This window comes from Sipha flava, unplaced genomic scaffold (genome assembly GCF_003268045.1).
Source record: "Sipha flava isolate LNK unplaced genomic scaffold, YSA_version1 34_pilon_pilon, whole genome shotgun sequence".
NCBI lineage: Eukaryota > Metazoa > Arthropoda > Insecta > Hemiptera > Aphididae > Sipha > Sipha flava.
Genome location: NW_020273045.1, coordinates 2,944,930 through 2,971,552, shown reverse-complemented (window position 1 = coordinate 2,971,552; position 26,623 = coordinate 2,944,930). Strand labels below are relative to the sequence as shown.

General features: G+C 30.7%; 2 protein-coding genes across 3 annotated transcripts; one reads left to right on the top strand and one right to left on the bottom strand.

Annotated features, from left to right (window-relative positions):
* Nucleotides 1-1,228: 1,228 nt before the first annotated feature.
* Nucleotides 1,229-5,562, top strand: LOC112687368 (trypsin-1-like). The gene is made up of 7 exons (XM_025560021.1): nucleotides 1,229-1,522; nucleotides 1,675-1,846; nucleotides 1,952-2,114; nucleotides 2,769-2,986; nucleotides 3,051-3,253; nucleotides 5,056-5,110; nucleotides 5,194-5,562. Exons 1-7 carry the CDS (start codon nucleotides 1,244-1,246, stop codon nucleotides 5,340-5,342), a joined length of 1,239 nt encoding a protein of 412 aa, XP_025415806.1. The 5' UTR covers nucleotides 1,229-1,243; the 3' UTR covers nucleotides 5,343-5,562.
* An 88-nt stretch (nucleotides 5,563-5,650) lies between these two features.
* Nucleotides 5,651-25,338, bottom strand: LOC112687367 (soluble guanylate cyclase 89Db-like). Of its 2 annotated transcripts, XM_025560020.1 has the most exons (11): nucleotides 23,725-24,719; nucleotides 22,297-22,774; nucleotides 19,227-19,630; nucleotides 9,705-9,931; nucleotides 9,308-9,415; nucleotides 8,739-8,907; nucleotides 8,128-8,274; nucleotides 6,604-6,757; nucleotides 6,164-6,273; nucleotides 6,002-6,091; nucleotides 5,651-5,917 (listed from the first exon to the last, which is right to left on the bottom strand). In XM_025560020.1, the coding sequence occupies exons 1-11, from the start codon at nucleotides 23,764-23,766 to the stop codon at nucleotides 5,768-5,770; spliced, it is 2,079 nt and encodes a 692-aa protein (XP_025415805.1). In that variant the 5' UTR covers nucleotides 23,767-24,719; the 3' UTR covers nucleotides 5,651-5,767. The 2 variants fall into 2 exon arrangements, 1 of the variants encoding a protein (XP_025415805.1); XR_003148970.1 differs by lacking the exon at nucleotides 5,651-5,917 and having other exon boundaries at nucleotides 6,614-6,757; nucleotides 23,725-25,338.
* Between the last annotated feature and the right edge of the window lie 1,285 nt (nucleotides 25,339-26,623).

The following is a 26,623-nucleotide window of genomic DNA, read 5'->3' as shown; positions in this document are numbered from 1 at the left end:
TTTTAACAAGTCCCTTGATTTTGACAATGTTCAATATGCGATTAACTCCGGATAAATAATTTGTAATATTCATGTTCCCAGATAAAACCCTCTCATGGTCAATAATGTAAATATAAAAATATAAAATTTAAATAAATACCTCACTTATAAGACAATAAGTAATAAATATAAAGCAGCGAAGATTTTCAAGAGTCGAAAGAATTTTCAAGATATGCAGAAATTTACGAGGACTTTGTTACGAGTAACACTAGAAGCATTGATCAGATGATTACAGATAAAATGTCATTGACTGAGGTATCCTCTATAGAGGAATAGAGCACGAAGGAAAAGGAAGATGATACGATATCGATTTCTCCTGTAAAAAATATACTTTATTATGTTAATGAACTAAAAATTACATATTTTGACAATGCTGACGAAACATTATAAGAACCCATAAAATTGAGAACTTCCTACAACATATACAATTTTTTTTGACACAATTTAAATTGTTTTTCCTGTGTTATGCGATTTGCCGTTAATACACTATTTTTAGCGGGTCCTTTGGAAAACGTTTTAAACGGGTTCAACTGTATATAATTTTTATTCGGTAATTTAAAAACTTTAAATATTTTTATAGAAACAGAAATTTGAATTCTAAAAAATTAACGTTGTATACAATACTTTGTTTTTGAACAATGTTTCAATGTTTGATATAAGTATACATAGGAACTTTTCTTACTTGCGTCAATATATGCAATCGTATAAAAACACCTGGCGTTAACGAGGCGTCTGAATTTTATCAAAGTGTTATTTTGTGTTTAAAACCGCAAAAATAATACGAGATTGCAATTAAAATGTATGGTTAAACCAACGAATAAACTGATAAATAGATATTGTAAGGCCGAATCACTCACGGTAATGAACCACATAATGAACTATAATATATTACATATTATGTGGGATGTCACAGGTCTGACGCAGTTCTCTTGATATTGTTTTTTTTCCCCCCCTGATGATGATTCATTTCTGTATAATAGATCCAATTCGTCGTCGATTTGAAACGGTTATTAATACATACATGCAAAATTAGGACGTGACCTAGAAACACCACGAAAGCTTCGTTATCTGCGGCCGCCGGCATTATCAGCTAAACGTATATACATATTAAGTAACCTAGGCGGAAGCCTTTGGTCGACACGGGCATTACATTACAGACAGCAGCCGGCCACGAGACCATGACCTTGGTCTTGGTCGAAAACACATGGTCGCCGCCGTCTGTCTGTACAATGACGGAAACCGTCGGACCAATAAATACACGTGTCCGGTGTTCGGAGTGATCAGTGTGGTATACCCGATCGAACAACTACTATCATTATCGCAGCTATATACAGCTACGCAAACTACCGAACAGAACAAAAATCGCCGGAAAACACTTTTTTACCAATTTATTCATCTCGAATCCGACGACAACACGACCATGTGGAACGTTCTGTGCTTGATAACCGTGGTTTTGGTAGGCACGTCTTACCAGAGGGCTCCGGTGAGTGACATCCCGTATAATACCTACTAATATAATACAAGCAGTATAATAGCCATCGGTGGGCATAATACCGACTGCCGACTTCACAAGTGTTCTTCTATAATAACTTGTATTTAAACATATTGGTATTTTTATTTCCGTTTTCCCGTCAGGTACTGCTTACAATTAACCCGCACAGCAACAACGCTGGCGAACTCAGTCAGTCCGCGTTCATCGACTACGTCAATTGGTGGCAAAACATCATCGGCATCATCAGCAACAACGAAGAGCCTGTCGCCGAGCCACCTGTGACGCCGATCGACCAGAGCACTTGCGCCCCGTGCAGTGAGTCTTATTTACTTCATATTTGTACAAACTTTGAAGTGTGTAAGAAAAATTCTTATCGTACTCATGTGTGTATGTGTGTGTGTGTGTGTGTGTGTGTTTAAGCTTGCGGTGCCTTGGGTAAGAAAAACAGAATCGTTGGCGGTGTCCCTACGTACGTGCATCAGTACCCTTGGATGGCAATGCTCACGTACAAGGGCAAGTTCTATTGCGGAGCGTCGGTCATCAACCACAAATACGTCATGACGGCAGCCCATTGCGTTCACGGGTGATTATTTTATTTACCTTTTAATTCTTTTGCGTGTACGTAGAACGGTCATGAAAACGGCGACAGCAATATGATGAATACGAGCCGACACCGAACCGTTGTCGTGTTACTAGTTCGATGGGTTTTTATTGAAAGCTTCTTGGCCTAATGATCGGTTTTCTAGAGACAACTTTTTTTTACTTTTCAACCTTCGTAGAAAGTGATATTCTGAATTCAGTGTTTCGTTGTATCTCGTCGTTAAATTATTTTCGTAAATATCTCCAAATCACAACTACTCATTAATATTTTTAAAACTACTTGAAAAACCAAAACTTTATAACTTTTTCACTCCCTTTACGTTGTTCTATTTGATATGGCATAATATAAGCGTAATTTTTTTTTGAGAAATTTTCTAATAAAATATAAAGCATTCAAATATTTCGAAATTATTCATATTTTTAATAATTATTAATTAAATTATATTATAATACTTTGGGAAGATTATCAAAACGATTTTAAATTTGTTCATGATTCGATTGATATTGACATTGTAGCAATTATTGAATAATATAATTGTTATGTGTACGTTTTCGATTGTTTAATATTTACCAAATGAATATATCAATATTGTCATATACGTAAATTAATGTATTGTGTATACTTCTCAACGGATAGATTCGATGCGAAAAACATCGGTGTACGACTTTTGGAACACGACCGCAGCAGTAACGATGAAGCAAAACACCTGGATTTAAAAGTATTGAGAGTGATCAAACACAAGGGATACAGCCCAACATCTTATAACAACGATATCGCACTGTTGCGAATGGACACCGAGGGTGTGGAATTCGGCCCCAACACCGGTTTACATCCGGTCTGCTTACCGACCGAAGGTAAACATCCATTTTTCGTTTCTTGTCATTATTCTCTCGTTATTAATATGGTATGGTACCAAAGGTAAAAGTTTTGCCGGATACGAAGGCGTCATCACCGGCTGGGGAGCAAGAAAACAGGGTGGATCTTCATCGCAAGTATTGCACGAAGTCTACGTGCCAATTATGAGCAACGAAGACTGCAGAAAAACAGAATATGACGAGAAACGTATCACGGCTAACATGATATGCGCTGGATATCCGGAAGGCAAAAAGGATTCGTGCCAAGTAAGATTAGTTACGATACACTATGGGGACATATAAAGAAAACCTAAATGTTGTAGTTATACAACTAGACAGAATTTTATTTCGGAAAAGGGGATGTCTTAAAAAAAGTTGATTCTCTATAATCAAAATTCGAACGTTTTACAATAATAAATAAGTTTCGGTGATTGTAAACTGCATTCAAAACACAGGTGAATACAAAATCGTATATGTAAACTGGACCCGAGTTTTGATCAAGTGGAAAAAGGTGTTAAGTAAACTGCGCCCGAATTTTCATCTAGTATAATAAGGTTACATATGAACTAATACGGACACGGTTGGGTCAAATCAAAGGCGCCGTCAACTGCTAGTCTATTATGGCGGTCCTTTACGAGCAGTAATTTTTCCCTGAAACGAAACTAAAAAAAATAATAGCTATTAGACGTAGAATAATTAGGATGAATGAATTGCGAATGCATCGTCAGAATATTATTCCTTCGAAGCACAGCCTTTCTTATTGTAGAACATGACACCAAAAGTGTATTAAGATCGTGTTCAACACGCGCTCGTTAACACGCTAATTAGTTTCTAAAAACACTCACAGCGAATTTCATACACGTCTCATACATAACTACGCATATACCTACAACGCGTGTATATAATGTTTACATACTCGTATATTTATATATTGTATTATTATTTTAACGTATACTTGATCGAACCCCACCTTGACACACGGCTGATTCCGACATTTCCAAACTTATATAAATATAATAGTATTATTACTATGTATACGACATACAATATACGAGTATTTATCGTAGTATAGACCCATGCCACTGATGTATAAACAATCCTACGTGTTTGACAGTTACGAAACCTAACCGCACGTGCCTCTGTAGATATATTATATTACGCGCAATATTATATTAATATTACAGTACGATTAGTTTTAATTAAAATCGCAGTTTTGTGTGCGTTGAAGTTTCGCTCGGCTGTTATTGTTTTCGAAAACCCTACAGGTAATCAGATGCAGTCGAACGCGCGAACTGCATGCACCGACGAGAAACTTTTTCGACGTATTTCCAGTACTTAATTAACACTTCGTACACACTCATACTTACACACACACACACACACACACACACATACACACAAGCATAAATTCGATAAACAAATTACATGCCAAAGCCACACTACCGTAACAATTACAATATAAGTTAATACAAATACGGTCCCTTTATAATATGCTTAAAAAACGCAGTAAAAAAAAAAAAGCTTAAAATACGTTCTTCATAATATTCGGGTTCGTTAACTGCACATGAAACGGTATACGCTGTGCTATAGCATAACCATTACATTTGCTCCACCGCGCAAAAACGGTTTCATCTCTAAATCAAAGAAATCTATTACCATTTCGGTTTCCGACGTACCTTTAGGCCATTCACAGCGGTTCGGGGTTGCGAGTACCTTCAGTAACTTCAGTGTTAACGTGGACGCGTCGTGTCGCCGGTAGAGTAAAACAAGTACAATATTGTTTGAACCCAATAACGGATATATTTATGGTGCGAACCGTATAAAAATATTGAATTAAACGCCGCGTTAGGTTGTTGCTTTGTCGTTTGGTCGTAGGCTTTTCGCGTAAATGAATTCCGAGCGGGTTGGAAACGCGTTTACGATTGCGTCCAACGGCGGATATTGTTTGGATAGTACAGATATCGTGTTTATAATGCACTCGAGCGTCATCGCTAACATAGATGTACAATATATCTACCGTGCGGCAGTGGTATAGTACGGTTTTAATTAGATTTCCTTTGTATGCGCAGGGCGATAGCGGCGGCCCGATGCACATTGCCAACAACACGGCCTACCACATAGTCGGTAAGTAATAACACTACGAAGTAATTCTAGTCTCCCGGCCTTCTCCACACTGTCTAAACGCCGTCGAATCGATTATTTTGCAGGAGTCGTGTCCTGGGGAGAAGGATGCGCTCAAGCCAACCGTCCTGGCGTGTACTCCAGGGTGAACAGATACTTGAATTGGGTGGCCAATAACACGTTAGACGCTTGTCCGTGCACGAATATCTACGTCCCGACGGAGAGTGGTGCGTAATTATACATGCGGACGCTAACACATCAGCTTCACACATAATTTGGATCTCACCACGACATTATACATTACCTGTATTTATTATTTAATTTATTTATTTTTTATTTATTTAATGTAATTTATTTATCAACGTTTATTTACCGTTGCATATTCGTATTGTTTATTGTATAATCGAGGACCAACCAAAGAAATAAATGTATTGCGTAACGCAAATGTCATGAAATTTGTAGTATTATTATTTCGTATTAAATCTTTTCCTCACACATAAAAAGCAATAACAATATCCAATATTTTTAAACTTGGCCATAAAATATTTTAAGGTTTAACCGAAAATATCCTTGAGCTAGGTATATATATATATATATATATAAATAAATGATAATTGTATAACGGTAAATACCATTACTCATGATCATGATATAGTTGTGTTAACTGTATCGATCAACGTTTTCTGATTCTGATTTTTGATTTGTTGAATATTTACAGACGGTTGTACAATCGTTTGTTTTGGGTTCAGTTACTGCATTTGGGTCGTCATTTTTCCTGTTAACCCAGAAAGTTTCCATTTCTCCTTTACCCTAAAAAATAATTACAATAAACAGATTCCCGGTAAATCACTATGTAGACAAAACGCACGTAATACAATTACTATAATTTTTTACCTTAACCGTCACAAGTCCTCTTGACGTTAACGTGTATAAATTGTCTGGCAAAAGATTTTTGGTCTTGACGGAAATGTGAATTTTCCCTGGCTAAAAAGGTTTTTGAAAATTAGATTATACCATAATGTAAAAAAATAAACTTCAAATCGTTTCAAGATATACCTCACTGGTGGTTTGCATTCTTGATGCTGTATTCACGGTATCGCCGAACAAACCGTAGTGTGGAACTTTTATGCCAACTACTCCAGCAACGACGGGGCCCGAATGAATGCCTATGCGTAAAACAAACGAATGCACTACAATTAGTCATCTGTACCAAGTTTTTTTCGAATTCAACCAATAATATTTGGTATTTTATTTGTCATCATTAAGATAATATAATATAAAATAATATCGTCAAATAATATTGGTTAACCGTTATGGAAAAAATGTAAATAGATCATTTTACGCAAATACTTCAATCAAATATGAATAAAACGAGCTACAAGACTGATGGTAACACAATAATTCGCAAGATCTGCGATATCGATATTATTAACAACTAAATATTAATTATGTTCTAATTTTATTCAATACGACGCATAGTTGGTTAATTTTGATACCGATTTTGACCTGGATCTGAATATCGCACGGAAACTTCAGGTTTCTAATTTCCTCAGCGTAGCCTAAACCCAGATCAGTGACGTTCTTTGCGTGGTTTTCCGTGTACTCAGGAGCTCCACTGACAACCATATACACTTGGTTAGAAGTTTCCACCTAATTTCGATAAAACGATTTATTTTAATTATTAACATTTTTGTACGAGATAGACACTGGATAGAATTAAATTATTATACTAATAAATATATTATATATGCATTTACATGGGTCTAATATAGGGTGACCAGACGTCCCGTTTAAAACGGGATTGTCCTTTTTTTGATCATCACGTTCTGTTGTCCTGACAAACTTCGAATGGGACGCTTTTTATCCTGTTTTTAGAAAATTGTCCCGTTTTAATCCCGTTATTTCCATATTATTTATTATTTAATGTATTAATGCTTGTAAATAAAATATCTATATATGAAAAAAATATTAAACAGTTTTACTTGTATACTTAAAATGTGAAACCAAAGTTATAAATAACAAATAACAGAATTATTTAGGTTGTTTTACTTAAAAATGGTAAAGTAAAAAGAAAATAATTGTTTATGATATGATAGAGATTTGGACTTAACCCTCGATATTTGTGTGCATATGAGTGAATGTATATGGATTAGTGATTTTTTTTTTTTTGGGGGGGGGGGAAGTAACAGCCTTCCCGTTTTTTTATTTTCTTAATATGGTCACTCTAGTCTAAAAATATGTTTGTCCGACACTACATTTTCCCGACACTACGTTTGCCCGAATCCCAACAATATATTTTACATATTTTTACTGTACGTAATACTGATGTACAATATTTTATTACTATTTCATTATTTTATTATTATTATTATTGTTATTTATTAATATACAATATGAATATACAATAATTAAAAAGAAAACTAAATCAGGCGAATATTTTATCATGGATATTATCGTTCTATTTAAAGAAGTACTAAGTATTAAGTAGTATAGTATAATATATTATAGTATTAAGTTCTCAATTGTGTTACCAAAAATAATGTTCTCAGTCGTTCCGTTCTCAATCTTATTTTACTGCTATTCGCGATAGATTCATAAGAATCGCTCATAACATTAAATTGTAAATATTATAATGTATGTGTTATTATTAATTGTTGGCACAATTATTAATTGCATGGTTTTAAAATTTAACATTAATTTGTAAATAACATAATAGGTATAACATAATATTTTATTGAAATTTTTAATAATTTTTGACACATATTTATTTATAATATAATTTGAGGTTGTCTAGCAAGTGTCGGGCAATTGAATGTCGGGTAAATGTACTGATTCCCATTTACATACATTTATTATATATGCTCGATCATCAGTGTATCGTATCAGTTAAACAAACAATAAACAATATACGATAATGTACATATATATTCATTTTATAAATTTTATGGAATTAAAAATTTAAATTCTTAAATTAGAATAATTATAAGTAAATATAAATAATTAAGCAAATATTTAGGTACCTTGTAAACATCGTGGCGATCAGTGAGGTTATCGAAGTGACTGAATATAATATTCATACATTCGACGAGACACATTACATTTTGCTTTGTTGTCTGTGGGTTTAATCCTTCGATTTCACAAAACATTACTGATATCATATCAAAAGCCTAAAAATTTATATAAATCACAACTGTACTAGCTGTAATACATGTTGTAAACTTCATGTTTCAAATTTGTTCGAAAATTCGAAAATTGTTTAAAATACATAAAATAAATATATTAACAGCAGCATTATAAGTTATAATTTATAACTAATAAGTGAAAATTCCTAGAAATTATAAAAATAGTGTATAGTGTATTCTTATATCACATCATATTATTAACTGCTTATGTGATTTGAAATAACAATAAAAATTGATTAAAGATGTTAGGCTATGTAAATAATCGAGAAAACTACGCTTTAGGTATATTATAATAAATGATATAAGAAAAAAAATGTTTCTGATAAACCTACTTCGAAATGGTATTTCTCGATATTAAGCGATTTGATGAAAATAAATAAATAAAATAAAATATTAATGCAAATAGATATGTATAATTAAAACAAATATTATTTATATTATTTTTTTACCTTGTATGGTTTTAACTTGCTTTGTTCGCTTTGCAACTGATCGGCGACGCTTTTCGGTAACATAGAATACAATAAATCATCCCCTCTTTTTTTCCATTTTTCCAACTTTTGGTAATTATCTTCTAGATCAAGTGACAATTGTTCAGCCCTTTCACACATCAATTCTAATCTAAAAGTCAACAAAAAAAAATAAAAATACCATATCAAAAGGTACAATTAAAAGTTGTCATAATTTAATTATGAATATTATTGAAAACTTATTTTTCCTTGTTATGTGACTTAATTAAAAACGTCAAATGTATTATTAATATAATAAATTATCAAAATCTGGAGATCAAACAAATTACCTTCAATAATTTATAATACCTACTTTAAATTTTATATTTACAACAAAAGTAAATGAAAGATTGTAAAATATTACAACGTTATAGTTGCATAAACCGTGACATAAATTTAATCTTTATAGCACAATGTGATTTCAATTTTTAGAGTTTGTCGTTTTTGTAAGTGATACCTCCATTTGAAATTAATTAATTTTAATTAACTACTTGTCTATCAATTATGATTACTTAGAACAATGTTGCCAGCCAGACAGCAATAATTCTCTACTTAATCCGTGAAAATTGAGATCATTCATATACAATCCCATTGCCTGCAATTCGTCCAAATTATTCACTCTGAAAAATTAAAATATGGTTAAAATAACACTTGATTTCTTGCAAATGATTCTCAATACAAAATATAATAATATGTTATTACAATAACGCTACGTGTAATATAGAAACTGAGTGTTGTAAAATTAGTTAAAACACACCTATAAATAGTATGATATTGAAGCTGTATCACAGATGTATCTTCAGAAATGAAACGTCATAGAAATATAAACACTCAGTATGTGCCTTATCGTATCAAATTATTATTATATGCCCCCCTAGTAAATAAAATAATTATTTTCAATTCACTTACATAGGACTACATAAAAATATGATCACGTCAATCTCCTTGATGTACCTCATCTGTCCTTTAAGAAGTACACTCCGTGATCCATAACTACCTCTTCTATCCAAGATAGCCGGAAATGGACTCCCTGATTTCTTTTCTGTTTTAGTTGAAACAACTTTTTTTTCAGGAAATGAGGCATTTACTCCACGTATAACTTCAAGTTCAAATGTCACCGAAGTCAAATACATCAACTAATAGATTTAATAAAATCAAATACGTAAAAAATGTATTTTCATTTTATGGTGATACTGCTAAAAAGTAAGTATATAATTGTAATAATACTAAAAATAATATGTAATAATAATAATAATAATAATAATAATGTGATAATTTTTACTAAAACATATTTTTTTTTTTTATGTATCTCGACACTAAGGTCTTTGTGGGTCCTCTTTCCTTCTACAACCGTATCATTTATTTGTAAAAAAATAACCTTAAAAACTAATATACAGTAAAAAAAAAAAGCTCTATCTCCTCAATTTTCATTTTTGGTGGCTTTTTACTAAAACTATTCAGTATTCACTGTTCAATACCTATTAAAAAATATTAATTCGTTCAAATAGTTACAGTGCTATTTAATTTTTTTTATTATAGTTCTTTCTAACATTATGTTTTTATTTTGAACATTAATCACGATATTTGGTCTTAAGAACACATATTGTATTATATTTATCAGGCAAAAGTCATGCCAAATATACAGATGTGTTTTATATTTTATATTTATAGTGAAAAAATACTAATTATAATTGTTATAAATATGATATAACATATAATTGTAAACAATATCATTATTGAATATTTTTATGTGATAATAATATTTGTGTTTCCTGTTCAATTATATTTTTGTCTCTCAGAATATTATGCACAACTTCTTTTCAATTGTAGAGCTATAATATCTCTTTTAAAAAAATTTCATCCTTAGATATTAATCCATTACAATAATTCAATTTAGTTTCTATTATGTAATGCGAAAAAATATTATTATTATTTAATAATGCTCTTTATTTTCTTTGAACAAACGTTATATTATTAATATAAATCTATTTATTTTTTTGTTTAAAAATTACATGAAACATAAAACAATATAATAAATGGCGAAAACAATCAATTTGTGTACACACACGCAATACACACGAAAAATAGCGATTTGCCCATATAAAAATCAACTATAGGCGGTTAAAGCCATATGTTCAATGCTCAAACAAAATATTACAGAAAAATGAAAATGAAATAATTTTAAATATTTAAAATTAGCATACGAAAAGAACAACACTTGTATAAGGACGGCGGTTTGCGTAAGAATAAATAAAAAAAATCATGTTGTTGCTGCAATAGCAACTAACGAACGACAAAAAGGCCGACGCAATATTGTCATCAACGTACAAAAATTAGAACAAAAATATTGTATAAGAATCCCCGGTATAATTCTACAATGATAAAAAATTATTATAATAATTCACGTAATTAATAGAAGAAAAACCCCGGGAAACATATATGTAAGATAGTCGTCGTCGCCCGTGCCATCGCATGCTACGTATCTTTGATACAACGAATAATAACAATGATAATAATAATAATAGGATCAGTGAGGTTGCTAATGAGCGCCGTCGTCCGAACACGTATATGTGTGAAAACTAACCTTTTTGTTCGTTTAAGCAAGTTCGAGTTAAGTCTGAAAAATTTAAACATAAACGTGTGTACTCATGAAAATAATACTTATAGGTAAAATCAACTATTTCGAGGTAATGTCGAACAATTATTTTCCTGAATTTACATAATAGAACTTTGGAATGCAAATATATTTAATTTAAATCGAACTATGATAATACCTTTAATTATTCATTGATTATCAAAGGGTTATAGACTACAAACGATAATATTTACAATTCATTAGATCGAGATGTAATACTGTTTGAATCAATTAATTTTATCGTGTAAATTTAAGTCACCGATTTACCTTTAGAAGTGAAAATTATCTTCTTGTTTAATGATTGAGAAAGATAATTTATTTAAATTAATTAAAGAAATTAAAAAAAAGAAATTAATTTTGATATTAAATGATAGACATTTCAGAAATCGAGTTCTGTTAATATGGCACAGAAAATAAACAACGCAATGAACAATTCTCATGAATTTATAAGATGCTTAATTATTTTTGTCTTTGACAATTTATTAACAATATCTAATAGCCTTGTTGCTTTTTTGGCCTTTTTAAGGGCTTATTTCAGAACACTCTTACCAGGAAAATATAAATCAGTGACTTATTACCCGATCCGAACAGTTCCCTTAGGAATAATTGACTGACGTGGTAGGTTTTCTTAAATTATTAAAATGTAGAATACAAAAATAATGTTTGTTAAAGACAATATTTTTGATATTTTATTACTTGAAGAAATAAATTAAATATATGATGTTAAAAAAAAATTAATAAAAGAATAAAAAAATTGAGAATTTAAAATTTTGTAACAGTCGCTAAGATCATTTTATTTTATTTTTACTGCCCGTCTACACGATGATTACTGGAGTATTTTGTTGTGTAACATTTTTCAATATATATTTTATACTGATATAAGAATAATAATAATAATAATAAGTTACAATAAGTTATAATTAGTTATAATAAGTTATTTTAGTGTTTTTGGTTTTTTTTGTGTGACAGGAAAATAAGATAATTTGGAAGATTCCAATATTATACGACGTTGAAAGTTGAAAGATATTATGGTATTGTTTTGCTGTCACCCGCCGTGGACCATTACCGCGGAGTTGAGACGACCATGGTTGAACATTGGTGGATGATTTCATCAGGTTGAAAATAGAAAAAATTTGTTTGAAACTCAATGGTCAGAATGGCTACTGTTTGGTTGAACGTCGGAAAATAAAGAGCGAAAAACGTTGCCTTCTTCGTGATTGGTGATGTTGGATTTCGTATAATGTTATCACTGAATAAATTTACGAGGAAAGGAAAATAAATGTACGGTTAAATTAAAACAATTTTAATTATGTGTAAATCCAGCGAACTCGGTCGTTGACGTGGACTTAAGGTATACCATTTCGTGCAGTATGGACTGAAGTCAAGATTGATATTAATAATGATGATATTGATATTATAGAAAATATTTAAAATTCTTGAACGTTACAGCCTATACATAACTAATATAAGTATTATCATATGCAAACATGAAACTACACATCGGGCCAACCAAATAATAACCCAGTTAAGGTTTCACTTTAAAATCTACACAAACATTTTATGAAAGTTGTCATTTATAATTTACCGTTTTTAGTATTCAAATGGTAAAAATCTTCATTCAGCGTTTCAACACTTGTGCTGCGACGACAATTTGAATGATGCAGTTTAATAATCTGTTTGTTTACTGTTGGACAAGAAGAATGAAAAAATTAGCTCGAATGATAAAAATTTATATTTTGGAAAATATAACAAGACAATGTTATAAATATGACTCTCACTGTGGCCATCTGATTCAGTTGGATGATTAGACGTTTGCCTCACTTACGTGTGGTTGAATCCGAAGTTAACACGCAACAGATGGCCGATAGTCTTTGATACTAAAAATAATTTTTACTCTTAAATTCAAAATATGCTAGATTGTACCGTACAAAGCCAAGGTAACAAGTTCAAGTCTTAATTAAAAATAAATCTCTATAATAACATTAAAATTTTAAAGTTCGAAACGATCAAAGAATATATATCTTACTATAATTTCGTTTTAATTTATACTATGTATACAAAAATTAGAATAACCTATTGCATTATTTAATTATATACACATTTTGAATAATAATAAAAATAATAAATACTCACAGATTTTTAATTTTTTAATTTTTTCTATGAAAATTCTTAAACTAAGATAAATTTTAGGAAGTAGCAGCTAACAAAATAATTCCTCCTCTTGTTTTCATCATCAATACTTAAGATAAATTAATATTCTCTACTTGAGGTAAAATGTTTTACTTAATTTTATTGAAATTTCTAGTTTCACCCATGTGTATACTGTATATGCATATGTTATCTATGTATTTGTCTCTATTCATAATATCAGTCTAAATACAGCAATAAATTTACTTTCGATATTATTGCTTTATTTATTAAAAAAAAATAATAATTATAATAATATTTGTTCGTCATTTGAAACCGTAATTAAACATGGATAATATTATTTTTCCTATTGATGATGAATAATTATTGGTAGTCATTTATATTAAAATATACAAACAAAATTAATATTTATACAAAGTACTCTTAGTCCATGTAGCGCTTTCGTTTTATATTCAAAATTGTTTTTAGTTTTACTCGAGCATAAAAATAAACTAGTATACTCAATATACATATTAAGGCGATTGGTAGAGTAATAAATTTTAATAAGGAGTTTTATTTTGCAATGGACATATTTTACGTCATGTATTAACTGTAGTTATACACAGTCCGAAGTTTTACTTTATGGAATGAAAAAAAATCATATTATTTTATTTAAAAGCTGCACTTATGCATACATAAGTTCAAATTTTAATTTAATTAATATTTAATGTTTACCATTAAAAAGATAATAATTAGTTTGAAACTAAATTTTGTAAAAATACTCTTTTTACTTTCTGAAAAAAAATCTTGAAATTAAAAATATCTGAAATTTAAGATCAGCGAATAATAATATCATTAAGATAAAATATTAAGCTAATGCAAGTAAACTAATGAATTTGAGCAAATATTAATGTTTACATCAAAACAATACAATACAATTTTTTTTATAATCATAGTAAGCAAAACTTATGGACAACAGTATATTTCAACTAATATTGATTAAATTTTAATGAAAAAAATAAAATAAAAAGTGGTATTAACTTACTATTAATATAGAACTATTTTAAAATTATTAGATTTTCAGTTTTCTTAAAAAATTCCAATAAAGAAACTATATAAAATGTAATGTTGTATTTAGTATTGTAACATTGTTATTACCTAATTTTAATATACATAAACATAATATTAGTTTTCAACAAAAACAATATTATTTTTATTGATGTCAATTTTTTTTTTGAAAAATAATAAATTAAAATTAATAAAACAGATTTTATGCTATTTTAACACAAGTATTTAAATTTTGGTAAAAATACAGTTAAAAAATATTCAAATACTTAAAAAAAACACATAAAAAATTGTATTTAGAATACCATATAAATTCTTCAAAAAGTACTTTAATACAAGTATTCAAATACTTGTATTCGAATACTTCACAAGACTGCATATCATATAATATACTTTTCTAATTTCTTTTCACTAGGTTCATTTATGACGGTAGACGTATAGTTAATATAAATCATTTATTTGATTCGATTTAGAAAATCAACCACCCACTTTTTGGCTGCTCATTTAAAGATCTTACTTTAATAAATGACAAAAAAAAATGATTTTTATTCCGAATTTATTTTTTAGTGTATGATGTGCAACAAATTAGAAGTCATAACAACTGAATGTAATAATTCATCGTTGGTGTGCATAAATATAGAAGTGGTTACAGCAGTTGTAAGTACTGGACAAGGATACAATACAATGCGCGTTGTGATGCTAATAAAATTATTGTTGAACTGTTTACTGATAAAACATAAAAATTACCCGTTTGGGGAACTTACACACACTAATAATCAGTTACTACACACGCACTCGCACAGCAATTCCCAATGATTATAACATATTGCCTATACTCAACCCCTTAAAAACGGTCCACTTTCAACCGCCTTAATGTTTAATTTTTTTTTTTATTACATTTTAAAATAAGACGTTCCTAGCCTATAAGCTATCTACATCTAGTGATATTTACAAAAACCTTTTTTTTAACTTTTCTAACTTGATAATTTTTTTTTTTTTAATAATAACAAACATGGAGGGATAGCATACATAAAATTGTGGTAGTAACTAAAGTGATTGTTACACTGAATGATGTAACTATATCTTTAAATTAAGTAACAGTAGGTTAATTTCTAATAACATATTAATATAAAAACATAACAGATATAACATATAATACAAGTGGAGCATAGGTATATATGGTACTATAAGATTTAATAGATATCATACAGCTGCGGCGTAATTTCGTGTTGTTGTTAATCGAGAAGATCATGCGGACGTCCACGTTTCAGTCTACGTTGGGATGGTAATACGTACAGATTATAATGAAGTGAGCCAGATGAGTTGAGAAGTGAAGTATGGAAGTTTTTGGATAAGGTTTTTATGTGGTCTACGATTTCGTGGATTTGAAGGTCTTTATGAAGGTTTACATTTTTTATAAACCAAGGCATTTATAATAATTCGTAGCACTTTGTTTTGAAAGATTTGAATTTTACTGATGTGAGAGGTCGCACATTTTCCACAAACTGGACAAGCGTAAGTGAATAGTGGACGTAGAATTTGATTATAAATTAAGAAGAGAGCATTTTTTATGAATTGAAGATTTTTTTATTAAAAATAGGGTATAACATAAAAAGGTATTGGTATGCTTGTTGAAGTTTGGATGAAATATGGGGCTGCCATGTTAAACGTTTATCCAATGTCAAGCCGAGGTATTTAACTGACTTATTCCAAGGTATATTTACATTGTTAAATATTAATTGTACAGGGGGGTGATATTGACGAAGACTAAAGATAACACTAGCGCTTTTTGACGCATTTATTTGGATTCTTCATTTTTTACACCAGTAAGATAATAAATCAAGATGAGTTTGCAGATTTGAGGTTATTGCTTCTATGTTGTGTGATTCAGTGAAAATTTTTGTGTCATCTACAAAGAGAGCAATATTTGTATGATGTGACTGGGGGATACCATAAACATAAATGTTAAATAGTATGGGACCAAGTTTTGAGCCCTGGGGTACACCGTCAAAGATAAGCATGAGGTCAGAGGTGTTATAATTTATTTTAACGGAGAACTGTTTATTAAGTAGAAATTAATTAATATTATTGAACAAGATAGAGTATTTATGGATTTTAATTTATACAATAGTCCATTGTGCCAATTAATGTTTAATAACAGTATATATTTAATATAGTATTATTTGTTATAAAATAGTAAATCGAATTATATGATTTTGTGGGTTAGAATTATTCAGTGCACTATTGTGGTTATCACTTTCAAGTTTCTAATGAAATTGTGTGTATTGTCAACTGTGTTACTGTTATAAATTATAATTATTATTATACGATGTTCGGTCAGATAGTCTGTATAGATTATATATAATTATTATTATAATGTAATCACTAGGCTGCACAACTCGTTTAGCATGTCTAAATAAACATGTCACATCAAATACAATATTATGATGAGACGTAAAACGGCTGTGCGGTCGCGTCAAAATTACTCCAGAGTACACAATATAATATATTATTACACTTTATTCAAGGGATGTATCAGCACAAAATTATAGTATACAGACGAGTGCATACGTCGTGATAAATACAACAAATCCAATCACCAGCGTAATATTATGAAACAAAAATATATTAAGAGGACGTGATAACCTATAATTAAAACGTAAAAATATGTTTTACGCGGGAAAAAAATCATTCCGTGTAAGTCCATAGTAAAGGGTTATTGGATTTATAAGCGTTAAAAAATTCGTTAAAATCGGTTATTTCAACGAATTTCTATTTATCGATAGTAGTTATTTATTATTATATAAATCGTAAAAACTCATAGTGACTCGAAAACCATACTGAGTACTTATATTTGCATTTTATAGTTTTGAAATATTCTAATAAAATTTGTGCTATTTATTTTCGATTTTTCAAAAGTTAAAACATTAAAAGTTCAATGTACTTTATAAAAAATTTGGTTTTTATTTTATATCATCAGTTTTTAGAAGTATAAACTGATCCCTCCGACCTCTTACACTCAGAATCGTTTTTTCAAGTGCTATGGTACATTGGTCTCAAGTTTGAAAACCGACGTAACAATATCATTCACTTATCTCTGTATCTCACCCGATTTTAGAATTTAGTCATTTTTTTTAATTCTGTTTTAATGAGAAGAGCAGTAACATTTAACATCTAAAAATGGATTTTAAAATATTAATATATTAGTTTTTTATTTAGCTATAGAAAATAACTAAAAAATTTGTTATTTATAAAATACTTTCTTTTAAAGTCATAACTTGAAATTTTATTTCAACGTTTACCAAAAATAAAATTACACCACACGTCACGATTATTTATAAATATATATGTATTAGGTTACTCACACAAGTTATATGTGAACGTACATTCTCGAAGCTAAAACTTTTAAAGACAAGAATAAGGTATACAACTTCACAGGAAAATGTAGTGTTTATTTATAATTCAATGTTTGTAATTTTAACAAGATATTTTTACGAAGAAAATCACATAATTAATAAGATTGATCATATTAAAGGCTCTTCAAGTCAAAAAATACGTTTAAATTGATTACTTTCTCTCTAAATTATAATAACTTTTTTTGTATGAATTTATAATTTTAATTGTATTAAACAAAGATTTATATATATATATATATATTTCAAGATTATATTTATTTTAATTACCTATTTTTTATGCGAAGAAGCTAACAAAATTAAGATTCTTTAATCTGTAATATATTGGACCTTAACCTAAAGGATTAAATAACAAAAGTTAAAGCTCTTTTTAATGTTTTCAAAACGATCCCATAAGAGCATCCAGTATGGTCCTAAGTACAATTTAGCAATTTATTGAGCTTTTGGATACGAAAGATAAAAGGGTGGGAACCACTGTATTATAATATTGTGCTAACGATGTTGTCAGTTTTCGCATGATCAATTCCACGCGTACGTCACTCCGATCGAAAATCGATTTTTCAGACGTGCCACGATTACAAACCACAGCAATAATATTACCATTTGAAAATAATCGCATTTGACTTGTTCGTGTCCATGTTGATTTTAGGGTATTGTTTTAAAAATAATTCCCGTGTGTCGCGACTATTCGAACATAATATTTTGAAAATCTTTATTATCAAAAATTCACGCTCGAGTGATATAAATCACGTAAAGGTCTATAATAATGATATATTTTATTTTAACGCGTCAATTGTAATACTTTTTGTAAAGATCAAAAAATATTTTAATACTTTATTATTCATTTATAAGTCTATTGTTCATACAATTTTTTAACTGTACAACTAACCAAACCTAGCTGTTTTCGGATTTCACTCGTAAAACAATGTTGACCGATTAATTGTACAAAATTCGTATTTCACCCATAAATTAATATTTTCTAAAATTGGACAGGAAATTATTTCTGAAAAAAGATGTGTACAGTAATGTATCGTGCACAGGTTAAACGTTTCGTGCTGGGCACATTATTATTTTGTTATGGCACAGATGTACATCAAGTTGATAAAACAAATATAATATGCAGCAAGTTATACTGTATAATATTACGCTTTAGTGGATAATCAATACGCGTGCAATGACAACTATACTTACATTATTCCATGTGAACGGTATGTCCCGGGGTCTCCGGATCAAGAAGTGATCGACCATCGTGTGGCCGCGGACATCGTCAGTCGTGGCCAAGCCCAACACGTTTAACAGTTTCTCACCGGCATCCACGATGCGTAGGTCGCGGCCGACGACCACTCCGAACGGGAACAGTAGGAGTAGCACGCCGATGTGTACGGACGGAAGCTGAAGCCGGTCAAATGTCTTCGCCGTTGACTGGCAGAGGAACGCGCTGTTGTCGAAGTCCAACCGGAACTTCACCATCACGTTATGCGGACCAGCACCTTGCAAGGATATGGACTGCGAGGTCACGGTCGTATTCTCCTCATGAAGCACGCGGATGCAGAGCTTCGTGTTGTACACATCCTCGGCAATCTGCTCCAGTTGTCCTGCGGTACGAAACATAGAGGACCACAACCATGATTAAAGACCGAATTCGATTATTGATGTATTGTCAAATTGTTTTTTTTTTTTTTTTTTTTTTTTTTTTTTATCGTTGGAATTAATAGAATTAAAATATATATTATACTTAGAAACAGATTTAATCTAAGTACATAACGTTATATGTAATAATGGAATATTCTTAAGTTTTTTAAATTGCAACTAATTAACATGTTGAGCCGTTTTGTGTGATCAATGAAATAACATTAACGAATTATAAGCCAATTTTACATACGTACGTTTTATTTCGTGAGGATATAAAATAAATAATATTTATGTATTACTAAAAAAAAAAATCGAAACTAGTTTTCTCTAAATTGCTGCCGAAAATATAATTATGTACATATATTAAAAAAACAAAAATAATAATACCTATTAATAATATCAATATAAATTTGACTATATTTATAGTAATACTGTAAATTAATATTAAGTTTTTGATTGCATTAGGTACTTAGTTGTTCGTACGTGTAAAATTGTATACGTTTGCAACTACAGGAAATCGTGATAAGTTAAAAGGGGTGGTTTTGAAAACTGAATCTGCAATCTCCACAAAACATAGGATAAAATAAAATAGGTTTATAATTTTTAAAAACTCTGATCTCCATTTTTCAACGATTATTCCGTTATAATACACTTTGATTTGTTGTACAGTTTTCGCAAATCAAAAATAATGCTTGAATAATTATATGAATATATTAGAACTAAATGTATTGTATTCATTCCGTATTCAACATAATGATTCGGGGTTATTATTGTTATAAATCAAAGAGCATGGCTAGCGAGTTCATATTGTTTGGTGTTAAAGCTTTCCCGGAGTTTGTCTTGCTTGATCAGAAAATAACGTGCAGTATATTTTCCCAAGGTTCATGCGAAATATAATTACGTCGTGTCATATTTATAATGTAACATCTAGACAAGTTTGGTTGAATATCACAAAATAGAAGGGCTTAAAAAGTTACTCGAGCGGCATCGTTAAGTGCATTTCTGAGTACATAATGGTTTATCCTAGAATATTGAAGGCACGCGCATTGATTGGACGCAATATTAGTTGTATAAATTTGTGATAACCTCTGAAAGTTTAGGACAGTTGTCAAGTGGAATGATAAGTGGGTAGAATTCGTAATTCGACATTTTCAACGCAACGCTCACAAGTGTACAGTGAAATAATGAAAGGGTATATCGATAGCGAAAAGTTTAATTAAACCTCTGCAGCCGAGGAGTGATGTGATATGCATGCCAAGTGCATTTGTTTTTGGGAATCAACTAGTCATTATTAAATGCGAATAAGGACTATTGATTTATACATTCTTTTTTTAATTTCTGCTCCTCCTAGTCCTCGTACTCGTATGCAAATTGATTTTGTACACTAAGTATAAAATTATGTACGTTTAACCTGTTTTTTTAACAATTAATTTTAGGGAACCGATATTTTTCTGACAATTTCGTGTGAACTTTATTACTAAACTATGGTGCAATAAAAAGTGAAATGAAATACATTTAGTTTAATTATAAATTATAATATTAACTATAGGAAATAGATAAATCTGATTTTATCAAACAAGAAAAAAAATGGTATACTAATGGCTTATTTGATCAAATGTATCTTAAAATCCTGTACAATTCATAATTGTTGCATTATTTTCTAATTATTTTGTACCATTCATTCGAGTATATTTTGTATTGAATTAGTTATAATATATAGAACATCTTGTTTAATAAATCTTAAAATTTATTTCAACATTTCTATTAAATCTGTCTATTATTAGCGAGAATTTTATTTCACTGGAGGGTCGGATGATGGAATGTTAGAATACGATCGTTTCGCAAATAACAGCGGAAAAACATTAAATAACGATTCTATGAATTTATAAAGTTAGATACGTTTTTTCACGTTCTTAATACAAACGATGAAATGTCTGTGGTTAGAAGCCAAAGTAATCTTTGTAGAAAAATAATTATTATTCAAATTAAATGAATGAACTAAGAAATGCAATCGCTACATTTCCGGAAACGTGAAATGTAATAAAAATATTATATACGTTCAAAGTACTACGGCACATAAATACGGACAATCAGCAAAACTTCATGGTTGGATTAATTATTAATTAATATTCGCTATCAAACATTGATGGATGGAGGGGGTTTAGGGGATTTATAAGTATATACATTTCCTGACCACTTTCTAAAACATGATTCTAGAATACTAATATTATTTAATTTGTTGATGATTGCCGACTACATAAATAAGTCATTCGTAGGTGGAGGCGTCCCGTTTCTAACGGCGACTGTGTCTAAGACTACATACCATGATGTAGTTTGCTGATTTTTGTAATTTATTTCGCCTATAAGCACGGGCGGCAAGTGCGCGACTAGATCAATATTTTTGTGTGTGCGCGTATTGTGAATTGCTCACAAACACATGGCAGATTCACCCTCACGCCACACCGCCCTTGATGCTGTACATTTCATCGGAATACCTTGGGGTCGCGCGAGTCCTACCTCCCCCTGCGCATCCCGCGGTCGCGCCGACAGCATTCGGACGTTTAAGCGCTTGCTGATTTTTTTCGTAAACTCACGACCCGCTTGAGCGCAGACCACGTTGCACGCTTACCCATGAAATATTGCGTGAGCCCGCGCCTAGTGCTCCGGTAGACGAGCACGCAACCGTCGCGGTCCGCGTGCGACATATACATGGACGGGCTCTTCATCTTCGGGAACCGAAACCGGATCTGCAGGTGCAGGTTGTCCACGTTCTTGAGGAACTCGCAAAAGTACCGGCCGGTGGCGCGGATGTAGTCGTCGTAGTGTTTCAGCGTGCTGAAGAACCGCACGAAGCAGCGGCCGAAGTACCGCATGAAACTGTCGAACGTCGGTTCGCCGCCGTCATCGCGATCGTCGTCCTCGTCGTCGTCCCAGTCGCCCTCGTCGTACTCGACGGTCCGGCTCCCGGGGTCCGTGAGTATTTTGGCGGCCGCGGCCGCCAGCTCCGGCATCACCCAGTCCGGGTATATTTCGAACGTGTTGAACTCGGACCACTTGCATCGAGACAGCCGGACCACCTCGTACCAAGCGTCCTCGCCGTACTCCAACTATAACGGTGCGCAATGCAAAACAAATACCATGTCTAAACATAAATTGGTTGGGGAGAATAAACTGAAATAAGTTATCTGACATTTCTAAGTAACTGATGAAAGACCGCGGAAAATATGGAAGGACAACGTCAAGGAATCATTAGAAGAAATTTGAGGGGACTGGGAAGAAGCATACGATAGAGAGCGATGGAAGAAATTAGGTTTCGCGGTCAAGAGTTTAAATAGCTCGTAAAAAGCCTAAAAAAAAATGGTGAAAACATTAACTCATTAGATAATTTCTTCACTATTGAACAGAAAATAATTAATTATTTTGTCATTTAACTCACGTGATAGCAGCTTGAGGTTAGGTGTGGAATACATAAAAATAAGATACAACAATTTATGTTTATTGTTATTGTATGTACAACAGAAATGGGGTTACGTGGTAAACTCGCACCCAAATACACGTTACGTATTTAGTCAACACATTTTCAGACATCAGTTAATTATTGCTGCCGGGTAATCGATAGTGTAATAGATTTCCTCCTCCTGGGAATTTTTCGTCTTGTATTTTTAAATTATAACATAAACTAATTTTATCTTTTAACCCTCGACACGTTTTTATAAATATTACTAAGAGCTATTATTTGTTTCTATTAAAATTGCTATAACATAAAATAAAAAAGTGTAAAAAAACACACAAAATAAACGATTCACATGTACCATTAATATGTACTATTTATTAATTTAACACGGAATATAACAAGTATTGTACCATGTTTGCCGGTTAGTAAACGCTTAACCTAGAGAAAACACGATTGTAAAATATAAAGATAGTAATATTGTTTAGATCATGAAAATTGCAATTAATAAATAATCAAATTAATGTATATTTACAAGTGATTCCATTTGTAAAAATATATTTATTAAATTTATAATATATATTATTTATAATAATAAACACATACCTGAATGAAGTGATGTACGCTTTCCAATAGCATTCCGTACATTTTGTAATATATTTTCTTATACGAACCGCAACATGGGCACGACGATAGGATACTGAAGATTATATTTACCAGTATACATAATGGATCCACAGCAAGGCACGATTCTTAAACGCGCTTAGCATAATTAATGTATAATTGACGCAATCATTGCAACCCGTAAACATTAGTATAAGAGAAAAAAAACACATAAACTCAACTGCGAAGGACACTTGTGTTTGGAATTATTAACAAAGATAGATTTTAATAAAAATAATTGCGGATTTAAATCGACAAATTTAACATCTGTATACTTTGTGGGATGTGAACTACCTGACGGTTTAAAGTTTCACTCACACAACGTATAATAAATTACACTTTGCTTATGTATGCTATTCCTTTCAACTCTTTGTATTTTCAAGATTGGGTTACATCCCCTTATTAGCAAACGTAAGGAATATAAGAATGTAAATGTCGTCTAGGTCCATTTATCATCATATGTTAAACCTAATTTTAAAATTTAGTTTGAAATTCAAATTAAATGTGTAAAAATATAAAACTAATTATTTTTTAACAAGCACCTACATTAATTTATCTTAGCTGTGTATTCGAATGTTTGTTTACGTATTTGCAGAACTGCATTATAAGTTGTAAATGTATAATTTAAATATGTTATATTTATATTATACTAGCTGACCTGGCGAACTTCGTACCGCCTAACAGTCGATTCTTTAATTTTTTATTTTTTTTTAATACTTATTCTGTTATTTGGGACACCGGGTCAGCTAGTAAGATAAAAAAGAAAAAAGTGAGTTGATAAATCAATAATTTCAATATGAATAAACGTACATGGTTAAATACTTTTATCGTTTGGAAATATATTATCGTTTTTGTACTAAGATATTAACTTTATGGCTAAGTCAAACTGAAAAATTAAATCAAATTAAATTGATTTTTAATTTTATTTTTTTTTTAATTAACTTTTTTTAATCTTTTGTATGGGAATATAGAAAAGTGTTGTTTTTATACTTTTTCAAGCAATTTTTTAAATTTTTTTCTCCGTAAGAACCATCCTCGTACTTTAAGGAATATTATAAAAAAAGAATTAGCCAAATCGGTCCGGCAGTTCTCGAGTTTTAGCGAGACTAACGAATAGTAATTCATTTTTATATATATTTATATTATATTATATATGACTTTAAGTCAGTGACGTATTGAACTAATTTTTGGTGAGGAGTAATAATGTACACAAGGTCTCTCTCCTCTTATCCAATCTAACAGTATTTCTACCACAATAAAACAAAATATGCATATATATTAATAATTTGTACCGTGTATATGTCAGAATTCTTAGAAATCGCTAGATTCATTTTTTACTAAATAAATACATACACGCTTAGGATAGACAGTATCTGTCAGCAAATCTGAAATTCCTAGATGTAAACCTTTTGTGTTGAAAATTACGGTTAATTAAGAAGCGAATGTTTCAATCAATTCGGACAAAAACATTATAACTATTCGTTTCCAATTTGTGTAACACTACCCGTTGAAAATTATATTCTTAAGGGGAATAATAATAATAAAAAAAAAAAAAAACCGTAAAAAGCATGTTCACGTTAAAATAATTAACAACCAAATTTAAAAATTATTATTTAGCAATTAATTTTACAGATTTTTATATTAGTGTATAAAAAGTATGTATATAACAAAAACTAAAACTAACCAGTACGTTTAATTAAAACAATTTAAACAAGACCATTGACGAGTTACGTTAAAAATATGAATCAACTCAGCTAATATTATTTATATTGTACGTGTTTGTTTCAATCTTTAAAATAACATTAATGTTTTGAAGAATGTAATAATTTTTTTTTTCCGTGGGCTAGTCTTATGGCGAGAAAACGTGCTATAAAGGTGACTAAAAAGCTAAACTAAATAAAATATTTGAATTTTATAAAACCTAACTTTTTTCTGCATTTTTTGTGGTTTGGCGCCACTGGTATGAGTGTTAGAATGAGGAAACACTTCACAAAATTATACTTACGGAGTGTGACGCATTACGGTTGCAAAATCTGGATACTCAACAAGGCAGAATGACGAATCCTCATAAATTTTGAAATGTTGGAGAAAAATGCCGCGATTGAGTTGGATGGCACAACATACGAAAGCATAATCAGTGAAATAAATGAATGCAGAGAGATACTCAAAATTAAAGCAAGGCGATGGTTATGATGATAATATAATTGGTCACAAATTGAGGCACGAAAAATAACTAGTTTATTAAATAATAGAAGGGAAAATTGAAGGTGAGAGAGACAAAGGACATGCGAGAACTCATTTGTCGAGCTTATTTGATCTGTGATGATGAACTGTCAAGCTACATGGAACTAAAGAGCTGTAAAGAGGGAAAAGTAGGGAGAACGTGTCCGACTACGAAACCAATCATAGCGTTGAATACAAAAACATAGGGGAAAATAGTACCAAATAAAATAAAATATCTACACCGGTATCATGTCTGATTTTTAATAAGTAGGTACTCAGCATGAAAATATTAAATAAAATAAAATGGATTTTAGTTATTTTGCATAGATAGTACTCTGAAATGATATTAGGTAAACATAGCTAATACCTATTTAAACAGTTTTAACTTATTAGGAAAATAATCAGTTATAAATCAAAAACATGAAAATATTAACAAGACCGTGCGAATTTTCATACATGTATATACACACAAATAGTTATCATATTTATCAATGAAATGAAACATAGGTAAACATCACTGTTTAAGATATACTATATATCTTAAACTATGGTAATCACAATGTATAAAATAAACCCGAATTCACCAGAGCCGAATTATAGTTTTTAGGGCCGTAAGCAT